We start from the raw sequence: 11,359 nt of genomic DNA on the forward strand, positions 1-11,359 counted from the left end.
CCGCAAGAACTACTTCACAGTTAGGGCGGCTAGGAGCTGGAACCAACTTCCAAGGGAAGTGGTGCTGGCTCCTACCCTGGGGATCTTTAAGAGGAGGCTTGATGACTACCTGGCTGGACTCATTTGAGTCCAGTCTTTTCTCCTGCCCAGGCGGGGGGTCAGACTTGAAGATCTACAAGGTCCCTTCCGACCCTACTTCTGTGATTCCCACCATCTCCATCCCTCCCACAGGGAAATGGAGGAATTTTGCCCGGGTCATAAAACTCATTAGTTATGCCTCTGCTCCTGCATGCTTTACATTTATCAGAAAATCCTAATACAGGCAGGAGTGTGTGGCAGCCCTCTGGTTGAGAACCAGTGAGGTAAGCAGTAGGGCCCTGCAAAATTTCACTGAGTATTTTGTTTCAAAGCTGTTTCAATGCATTTTGAGTTTGAGACAACAAAATCAAAATGAAACAAAAAGCTTTGAAACAGCTTTCGAAATGTTTTGAGTGTCCTTATTTCATTTCAAGTTTCAATGGAGCCTGATGGCGGGGGGGCAGGGGAGAGCCAGGGCTACACTCTGAGTAGCTCCAAACCCCCATGGAGCTCAGCTCAGCAGCAGGAGGCAGAACACAGCCCTATGTCTGCCTACCCCCTGCTGCCAGGCTGTTCTGTGACTGGTTCTTCATTCCCAGCAGTAGTGGCAGCCTCCTGTCATCCAGCACAGATCCAGGGGCCCACACCCCTGGGAGGAATCCAGCACAGCCCTGCAGTCCTCCTGGTGGTGCAGGCCCCGCATCTGCACCCAGATGACAGGAGGCTGCTGCTGCCTCCAAGTGTCTTGTGTTTTGCTTTTGAAACTTTGAGGTGCAGTTTCTGAGAGAACTCTGGAGGCTTCATGCCCTCAAAAGGGGCTGCCATCCCTGCAATTTGCATCTGAATCAGGCAACAAATTACAACGTTTTAGGCATTTTCATGATTCCCCATTGTAGCCTATGGCAAAACAGTTTTAACTGAACAAAACAGGACAGTGCTTCGAAACAGTGAAATGAAACATGGTTCCTTCAAAGTGGCAAAACAGACGTCAAAATGATGGTATTTCGCACAGCCCTAGTAAGCAAAGGCAGTACACGGTGGTGGTTTTCAACTTAGGGGTGTTGCCAAACTCAAAAAAGGTGTGGAGGGGAGCTTTTACTTTATAAAATGTTGAGACCACTGCTCTAACCCAAAACATGTTGGGGGGGGCGGGGTTTAAAGTATTTCTTTGAAGGCGGTTTTCTTTTTACCGTAGAGCGTGTTTTAAACTCATTCCACTTCATGGACTGGATCCCGATGTGGCAATGACTGGGGATTTACACAGCCATTGTTTCCCCGCGACCTGCTGACATGCATTGTCAAGGCAGCTCCATGCTCTGGATTTCAGCAGAAGGTCCTGCATCTGCTAACTCAACCCCCAAATTCCTGGCCTCTCCACAAGCCTTATAGGCCACATACAGGCCATAAGTTTAACACCACTGCTGTAGAGTATCAGTGGTCGCACATGTGGAAGAGCATGTAAAATGACTAGTTCAAAAAGCAGTTGCTTAATGCATATTATGCATATAAAATTTATGTGAATGTTCTCTTTTACTTCTAACTTGCAAGTTAGAATATGCATCATTGGCATCGGTCTTTCACTACAAGCAGTGCAGGTAAAGTTTAAATGGTTTTGATAGTTTTACACTGTTAAAATCCATCAGTTGGAGTAACATGTCCTTCTGTAGTGAAAAATACAGTCACTTTCTGATAATAAACCACTGCTGTATTTACTTATATATGATGTGCGCCTTTCCTCCCCCACAAAAATTACTCTTCCAGAATTGGGGTGTGCATCTTAAGCTGATTTTGGGGGGGGGGGGGTTCCCTAGTATAGAAGCATCTCACTTTGAAAGTTTAAATCCAACTCCCTGACAACAGCACTGACATTTCTGTACAGGCAGCTGAGGGAATCAGTTGCCTTAATGGATCACTGTTCTTTACTCCGCAGGTGTTTAAAGATTGTTTCTCTTTTTTAATAGTCTCAAGTTCCACTAAATACACTAACCTAATTCTGCCATTTGCTAGTTACTTTTGGTCTCTTCTCCTATTTCACAACCCTGCTGACTCTTTTTAGCAATTTTCAAAAATCATATATCCACCTACAGAAATTAGTTTTCAGCAGAAGCTACTGTTTCACCTTTTGGCTAAGCAGCAAAGGGAGTGTACGTGACATGACAATTAGATTCTGTCACTCATCTACGCAGCCATAAATCTGGAAGAATCTTTTTTATCATTTTGCCCTCCTCAGAACAATGTGCATGTGTTATTGGAGGCACGTAGTGCACAAGAACATACAGTATTCTGTTTAAATTTTAGAAGGTAGCAAGAAACAATTTCGTTAGCATGACATGAGCACTATAGCATGGGTGAGCACTTCAGACTTTCCTTTCAGCACTCATAGAATCATAGAAAATGAGGGTTGGAAGGGACCTCAGGAGGTCCTCTAACCCAACCCCCTGCTCAGAGCAGGACCAGCCCCAACTAGGTCATCCCAGCCAAAGCTTTGTCTAGCTGGATTTTGAAAACCTCCAAGGATGGAGCTTCTACCACCTCTCTGGGAACCTGTTCCAGTGTTTTACTACCCTCCTAGTAAGAAAATTCTTCCTAATATCTAACCTAAGCTTCCCTTGCTGCAACTTGAGACCCGTTGCTCCTTGTTCTGTCATCTGCCACCTCTGAGAACAGTCTAGCTCCATCCTCTTTTAAACCCCACTTCGTGTAGTGGAAGGCTGCTATTAAGTCCCATCTCCGTTTCTTCTTTAAACAAAATAAGCCGAGTTCCCTCAGTCTTTCCACGTAAGTCATGTGCTCCAACTCCCTCACCATTTTTGTTGCCCTCCATTGGACTCTCTCCAATTTGTCCACATCCTTTCTGTAGTGGGGGGCCCAAAACTGGACACAGTACTCCAGATGTGGCCTCACTAGTGCTGAATAGAGGGAAAGAATCACTTCCCTTGACCTACCAGCCACACACCTACCAATGCAGCCCAGTATGCTGTTAGCCTTCTTGGCAACAAGTGCACACTGATGCTTCATTCAGCTTATTGTCCACTTTAACCCACAGGTCCTTTTCTGCAGAGCTGCTACCCAACCAGTCAGCCCTCCAGGCTGTACTGATGCATGGGATTGTTCCATTCTGAGTGCAGGACTTCATACTTGTCCTTGTTGAACCTCATGAGATTCCTTTTGGTCCAATCCTCCAGTTAGTCTAGATCAGTCTGAATACTAGCCCTATCCATACTTTATATCTTTGATAATGAACAGGTTTTGCTTTAAAAGACTTTTTACTGTATCTCTTCATCTTTCAGAAACAATAATAAGTCTTCAAGCCAACAGTCCTCATCGTCTTCCTCCTCCTCCTCTTTGTCATCGTGTTCTTCGTCATCTGCTTTAGCACAAGAACTATCGCAGCAAACAGCAGTAATACCAGAATCTGATTCTAACAACCAAGCTGACTGGACTTATGATCCAAATGAACCACGCTACTGTATTTGTAATCAGGTAAGTAGAAGTAGAACTGCTTCTTCAGTATGATATCATTTTTTCTAGACCACAGATGAGTTTAGAGCTCAGCTTTCCAATGCATACTTTTTTTATCTAACATTGTCAATATATGCTAATTGGTGATGTAAACAAAGAGTATTGAAGCACTGGGGTGCAACGGTAATGCAATACTTTGTTGCGACTCAAATCTAGATTCACTGGTAATGACAGCAACCAGTACACTGTCTTTTTTACAGGACATTCTTTCCTCTTTATTGGGGGGGGGGAAGGGAGAAGGAACAGTTTTAAACATACTCTCAACACTTGAATTAATAAGCATTTTTTTTGCAGCTGAATTTGCTTTGTTCACAGTCAGCGAACACAAATGCAGAGTTTATCACTTTACACCTCCATGTTGCATTTTGGCTCCTATTCCACCTAGGAGAGCCCACAAAACACCAACAGATTCTCCCTGTTCCTGAATGGTGCTTGTGCTCGAAAGCTTGCAAAGAACAATTTTTCCAGCTATTTAGTTGGTCTAGTAAAAGATACCACATCTACCCAATGAACTCTGTCTACCTGTGTCCTTAGACCAGTACAGCTACAACCAGCAACCCTGAGTTTATCACTTAAAATAGGCAATTTCAGGGAGGAAGAACATGGGGAAATGGTCCCATTGGATCTGTGTTTCATGAAAACAAGCTCCTATACAACTAAGGATAAATAACAATGTTTTCAGAATTTCATAAAATTTAATGAAAGAATTTTGCTTTTTTAAAAACAAGTGTGCTGTCTGACATTGTTCTAAAACGTGCACCTGACAGGGAAACTAAGGACATTCTTTTCATATTTGTCAGCTCAGACTTAAAGCAGTGTTGGTCATTGTGTGTGGTCAGATAGAATTGTTCACTTTTCTTATCCAACCTCAGATATGCAAAAATAAAATTCATGTTATGCATAAGACATTTAATCTCCAAAATCATTTGGTTTTGTACATTGATAGCAATGATGCACTGCTTTGCAAAAGATAACTAGTTGTATTCCTTTAACTTCTGTCAATAAAAAAATAGTTTATACAAAAATTAAATAATGTTGTAAATACTAATAAGTCACTATATTAATAGTTAAATTTTACTCTTTAACTTAGGTATCGTATGGTGAAATGGTGGGCTGCGATAACCAAGATGTAAGTAACAAAATGCTAAAGACGTGGGGTGAGGGTTGTGCTCCTACACTGTGTGGGGCTTTTGTGTGCGAAACACTGCAACTTATGTTGGCTAAAATAACTTTTCTACTTTTCAGTCTAAAGTGAAAACTAATAAGTCATGATATTTTTTCAAAAGCTAGCTTAAAAGTATGGAAATGAAAAAAATGATTGCAGCACAGTAAAGTAGAGAAGGAATTGAAAGGGAATTGCAATAAAAATGTCAAGAGGGAAAGATCAGCATCCTGTTATGGTTTGTATTCCAGTATTCACTGTGTTTCTGGTTTTGTCGGGGAGGGGGCTTGTGTTTTATCTTTGATCCTGCAGTAATTTGGCAGACTCTTGTCTAAGTAGAAAATGGGCACAGAGATGGATGGATGGATAGATAAAATATTCTAAGTGTTTTAAAAATTGTTTTCTATCCAAATTTAATAGTTGAAATCAGTCTACATATTTTTCCTAGGAAATGGGGGTAAATATAAACTTCCAAAAATGGAAATCAGTCCTAAGCCCTCATATTGGACAGACTTAAATAGTTCCACAACTAAGCACTATTTTTCCTATTAAGTATAGTATTACAAACTGGTAATAATAGTGGTGGTGTTAATCTCCTGTTTCTACAAGGAGTGGGATCAGTCTGGATATAAATTTAATACAGAGTCTGTAAGCAGACACTGTCCTTAGAGTAGGATCATCTGTGCCTGGATGTGTCCTGGCACAGCTAATACACTTTATTGGGCACCACAGATCTTGCCCTTTGTCCCTTAGGGTCAGGCCCCTGCTACTTCTGGTGCCCCATCTGTGGGACAGCTAAAAACAGGGGAACCCCAGGTGCTGTGAGTTGGAATGCAGCAAAGCAGTTAATGTTCCTGGGGAATGCATGCCCCCATCCAAGGGATTCCTGGAGTGGCCCTCTGTAAACCAGGGAACCTAGGGTCCCCATACTTGCAGAAGCACACCCTGAGTCAACGCAGTAGCACAGTACATATGCTTGGGGAATCCCCTGCCACGAGATTCCCAGGACATGTCTATGCAGACAGAAACCTGGGCAGGCACTCTCAGGGCTCCACAAGACAAATCCTGCACAAGATGGGGCTCCTGAAGCCCTGGGAGTGCTTGCCTGGGGCAGCTGGAGAGCAAATCAGTATCCTCCACAAAAAACACAGATTTTACCACCTATTGTCATGGCCACAATGTTCGGCATTTGCAGCATGATGAGAGGCCTGGATGTCTGTTTGCCTGAGCTTTCTGCCACCATAATTTTTTTTTTATGGAAGCACAAAGGTGACATATTTTTGTGGTCTGAGGCTTTCTGATAGAGGTGTACCACTTTTACTCTCTTGGTCTTAGTGGGCTTTGGTCTTAGTTTGTTTTTGCTATCTGCCACTTATCATTTTGCTTTTCTATAACTCGCTGAATATTCTAACAACACAACTGGAAACTAGAGGAGCTCTGTAAGAAAATTGAGTGGTGCAAAATCATGGTGGGGAGAGACTAGCAATAAAAATCAGGCAGGTAACAGTACAGATTCTCAGGTAATATGAAAGCAGTGTGACCCAGTTGTCTGATCAAGTAGGAAGCAACAAGGAGGCAGAATTAGAAGTCCTTGCACAATCACAGAACTATATGACTGGAATAACAGACATCGTGGCATAGGTTGCATGACTGGAGCACTCTCTGGATGGGTACAAACTGTTCAGGAAGTACAGGGAGGGAGGGAGAGGAGGAGGAGTTGCACTTTATATAAAGAGCCATATGATTGTTCAGAGCTCCAGTATGAAGCTGGAGATAAGCCTGTTGAGAGTCTTGGGGTAGGGTCAGAGAGGACAGCAACAAGGGTGGTGTTGTGGTGGGGGTCTGGTCTATAGACCAACAGTCCAGGAAGGAAGTGGTGGATGAGACGTTCTTCAAACAGCTAGTGGAAGTTTCCCAATCACAGAACCTGGTCCTCTTGAGGGGCTTCAGTCACCCTGACATCTGCTGGGAGGGCAATACAGGAGTGCACAGGCAACTCAGGAAGTTTTTGGACAGTGTTGGGGACAACTTCCTGGTGCAAGTCCTGGAGTGGCCAACTAGGAGCCATGCTTTTCTTGACCTGCTGCTCACAGACTGGGAAGAATTGGTGGGGAATGTAGTAGTGGATGGCAAGTTGGGCAGCAGTAATCACAAGATGATTGAGTTCAGGATCCTGAGGAAAGGAAGGATGGAGAACAGCAGAGTAAGGACCCTAGACTTCAAAAAAAGCAGACTTGGACTCACTCGGGGAACTTGTGGGCAGGATTCCCTGGGAAGCCATACTGAGGGGAGAGGAGTCCAAGAGAGATGGCTGTACTTGAAAGAAGCCTTACTGAGAGGGCAGGAACAAATGATCCCAATGTGCAGGAAAACTAGCAAGTATGGTAGAAGACCAGCTTGGCTTAGCGGGGAACTCTTTTGCAGACTAAATCACAAAAAGGAAGATTATAAGAAGTAGAAACTTGGACAGACAGCTAGGGAAGAATATAGAGCATCGCTCAGGGATGAAGTCAGGAAAGTCAACCTTGTAACAGGATGCAGAAAAGGCTGAAGTGCTCAATGCCTTTTTTGCCTCAGTTTTCACAAAAAAAACCCAGCTCCCAGACTACTGTACTGGGCAGCACAGTTTGTGGAGGAGCTGAGCAGCCCTCAGTGCTGAAAGAACAGGTTAGGGCCTACTTTGAAAAGCTGGATGTGTACAAGTCCATGGAGCTGATGCACCCAAAGGTGCTGAGGGCTGATGTGATTACAGAGCCGTTGGCCATCATCTTTGAAAACTCGTGGTGATCAGGAGAGGTCCCAGATGATTGAAAAAGGTCAAACATAGTGCCTATATTTAAAAAAGGGAAGGAGAATCCAGGGAACTACAGACCAGTCAGGCTCACCTCAGTCACTGGAAAAATCATGGAGCAGATCCTCCTGGAATCCACTTCTAAACACTTGGAGGAGAAAAAGATGATTAGGAACAGTCAGCATGGATTCACCAATGGCAAGCCCGCATGACCAACCTGATTGCTTTCTGTCATGAGGTGACTGGCTTTGTGGGGAGACAAATGGATGTGGTGCAACTTGATTTTAGCAAAGCGTTTGATACGGTCTCCCACAGAATTCTTGCAGGCAAGCTAAGGAGGAATGGGCTGGATGAGTGGACTATAAGGTAGATAGAAAACTGGCAGGAGCATTGGGCTCAGAGAGTAGTAAATGATGGCTCAATGTCTAGTTGGTAGCTAGTATTAAGTGGAGTGCCCCAGGGTTCGGTCCTGGGACTGGTTTTGTTCAATGTCTTCATCAATGACCTGGAAGATGGCATAGAATGCACCCTCAGCAAGTCTGCAGATGACACCAAGCTGGGGGTAGTAGTAGATACACTGGAGGGTAGCTAGGATTCAGAGTGACTGAGAGAGATTGGAGGACTGGGCCAAAAGGAATATCATGATGTTCAGTGAAAACAAGTGCAAAGTCCTGCACTTAGGACAGAACAATCCCATGTACCACTACAGGCTGAGGGCTGACTGACTGGGCAGCAACTTTGCAGAGAAGGATCTGGGGGTTACAGTGGGCAATAAGCTGAATATGAGCTAACAGTTTGTCCTCGTTGCCAAGAAGGCCAATGGCATACTGGGCTGCATTGGTGGTAGGTGTGTTGTTAGGGAAGTGATTCTTCCCTTCTATTCAGCACTGGTGAGGCCACATCTGGAGTACTGTGTTCAATTTTGGGTCCCCGACTACACAAAGGATGTGAACAGGTTGGAGAGAGTCCAGCAGAGGGCAACAAAAATGGTGAGAAGGCTAGTGCATGTGACTTGTGAGGAGAGGCTCAGGGAACTGGGCTTATTCAGTCTAGAGAAGAGAAGACTGAGGTGGGGATTTAATAGCAGCCTTCAACTACCTGAAGGGGGGTTCAAAACAGGATGGAGGTAGACTGTTCTCAGTGGTGACAGATCACAGAAAAGGAGCAACAGTCTCAAGTTGCAGCAAGGGAAATGTAAGTTAGATATTAGGAAGAATTATGTTACTAAGAGGGTAGTAAAACACTGGAACAGGTTATCCAGAGAGGTTATAGAAGCTCCTTCCTTGGAGTTTTTCAAAACCCGACTAGACAAAGCTTGGCTGGGATGATCACGTTAGGGCTGGTCCTGCTTTGAGTCGGAGGTTGGGCTAGATGAGCTCTTGAGGTCCCCTCCAACCCTACCTTTCTGTGATTCTATAATTAGAATCTAAAATTTACCTAGGTGTATAATGTGAAATACCATAATTAATGTTAGTTAATATGTGTGCCAGTTCAGTTGCTCTTCAGGTTGTCTTCCCTTTTTACTGTATTGTTATAGTACTCTCATTGGTACGTGTTCTTATATATTATTGAGAGATCATCATTCAAATCTAAGCAGTTGAACTTTTACTTCATTCAGGCACAGTATCTATTGATGATAGTTCAGCAAAAATTATTCTATGATTTGGTTTGGTTTTTTCTTGTTTAAATATTCAATTTTAGCTTATTAACTCATCCTAACACACTTGCACACGGTGAGTAATTATGCGATTACAGCTGTGCTTTATAACATGCAACAAAACTGTTTAAATTCAAACTTAGGAAAAGATTTAAACTTTTACTTTGGTACATTAGTCCAGGGTTGTAGGTGACATTTAATTTATATTTATAAATGAATGTATATGTGGAAGTGGAGTTTTTCCTCTATCCTTCTCATTATTGGACTTTTTCCCCTTTTTAATTTGCATATAGTAAATATGTTAGAAGCTTTCATTATATCATCCAGAGCAGTGCTTCTGTTTTCATGATATCTTTTTCTTGCCGCAGGTGTAATAAAACTTTTCCTGTAAATTTGTTTTACAGTGCCCTATAGAGTGGTTCCATTATGGCTGTGTTGGATTGACAGAGGCTCCAAAAGGAAAATGGTATTGTCCACAATGTACTGCTGCAATGAAGAGAAGAGGCAGTAGACATAAATAAACTTCGTTTGGAAAACAAAGTACATACTAAAGATTTTATAGAGGACTTAATAAAAGAAAACAAAACACTTCTTTGCAACCACTTAAAAGATTTAGCAGTCATAAGATATTGAACTATTAATTTTGCTAGTTGTGTTTTAATATTGTAAGTAAATTATTTATGCACTATTGATGTGCTACAAATATTCCAATTGGCTTTGGATTGTTCCAGTGGCCAACATATGCAGACATTTGTACTCTCCAACCATTTTCTCTAAGCAGTGGGCATTCTACAATAATTCAGTCTTCAAAGGATTCTAAGTGAAGATTTTAAATGTATGTTTTATATTCAACAGACATTCTGCTGCATGTACTGTACTCAAGAGCTGTTATGTTACATTATGTATATAAATGGTGCAAAAAAGTCAGTGCTTCTAAAAAAGAGAGAATATAAGACAATGGTTTTTAAATGCCTTTATAGCTTTGTTTCTTTTGTGAAACTAAATTCAGCAGGCTGAAGAAAATGGTTCTTGTATAAAGCGGGCTGGTGTCCTCTGGAGTACATGGGTACATAAAAACAAACTTCTTTAGAGAAAATACAAACTTGTGCCATTAGTCTTTATATGTTTCTGCCCCAAACAGGGTGCAGGTCATAAGAGAAAGGGTGTTAAAGTGATGATAAATTTTTTATACCAAATGTGTTTATTTTTTTGTGCAAGTAATCCTTTAAATTGGAATTGTATTAGGTGTTAAAATAAAAAGGAAGAACCCTCAAATGCCAATATTGATGCTTTGCATACTTTGTCAGAAAAAAAATAAAACCTTAGAATTTACCTGTCACTTGAAATGTTTCTTTGAAGAACATAGTTGAATTTGCATAAAACATTTCTTCACGTACAACCACAAAAATATGCTGTGGAAGATGCAATTTGATAGCAATATATAAGAAAAATTCTCTTCCATGTATTCGACACAAAAGGTTCTGGGTACAGGCACTGCAGGAGTTATACAGGAACCTTTAAAGACTCCCTTTACAAATAGATGTTGGATTAGGGAATCTGGGCTAGGTACAGATGTTTATTTCCTACCAGGAGAATTGCCATTCTCCCAATAGAAATCAAAAGTGGGTAGATAGTAAGGCTTTTTCTCCCAGAGTAAAAATGACCACTCCAAGAGTAAATTTAACCCTGATTGTTGCTAGGTTATATCAGTTTAACCTGCCACAATAGTTTATCCTGGGAGATAACACTTTCCCCTGGCTTAACTTCTCCTGGGGACCTGTTTTCTGAAGGCTGGGGTCATGCCTGTCTTGAGAAGGTGCTGCGGGGAGGAGTAGGTAAGGTTATTTTTCAGTAACTGACAGTCTGCCCCTTTCCCAGGCAGGGGGAATGGACTCCTCTAAGGGCAGCTCCCTGGCATACAGTCAAGCTCCTAGGCTGTTTTCTACTGAAAGAAATTTCTTCTGGTAAAAATGAATGTCTGTATACAGATGGTGGGAGGGTGAGTCATGAGTAGGGATCTGGGTTTTCTGTTTGCCTTAAAATGTGGATTGTCTCTTGTTAAGGAGAAAAACGCAGATTGCAGGAAATAGCGGGTTTCCCCTTGCAAGCTGGCAGAATCCCAGCCTGCAAGGGGCTGAGGGGAGCGGGA

At 42.4% G+C, this 11,359-nt stretch overlaps 1 protein-coding gene across 3 annotated transcripts in view; it reads left to right on the forward strand.

Moving 5' to 3' along the window:
- ING3 (inhibitor of growth family member 3) overlaps positions 1-10,547 on the forward strand; it is a 26,479-nt gene extending 15,932 nt beyond the window's left edge. For all 3 annotated transcript variants that reach the window (XM_019543438.1, XM_019543437.1, XM_019543436.1), the window contains exons 10-12: positions 3,369-3,561; positions 4,691-4,729; positions 9,615-10,547. In XM_019543438.1, the coding sequence (XP_019398983.1) occupies positions 3,369-3,561; positions 4,691-4,729; positions 9,615-9,731 (349 nt within the window). In that variant the 3' untranslated portion in view covers positions 9,732-10,547. The remainder of the gene's footprint in view (positions 1-3,368; positions 3,562-4,690; positions 4,730-9,614) is intronic.
- The last annotated feature ends 812 nt before the right edge of the window (positions 10,548-11,359 follow it).

This window comes from Crocodylus porosus, unplaced genomic scaffold (assembly GCF_001723895.1).
Source record: "Crocodylus porosus isolate Cpor-Errol unplaced genomic scaffold, CroPor_comp1, whole genome shotgun sequence".
Taxonomy (NCBI): Eukaryota; Metazoa; Chordata; order Crocodylia; family Crocodylidae; genus Crocodylus; species Crocodylus porosus.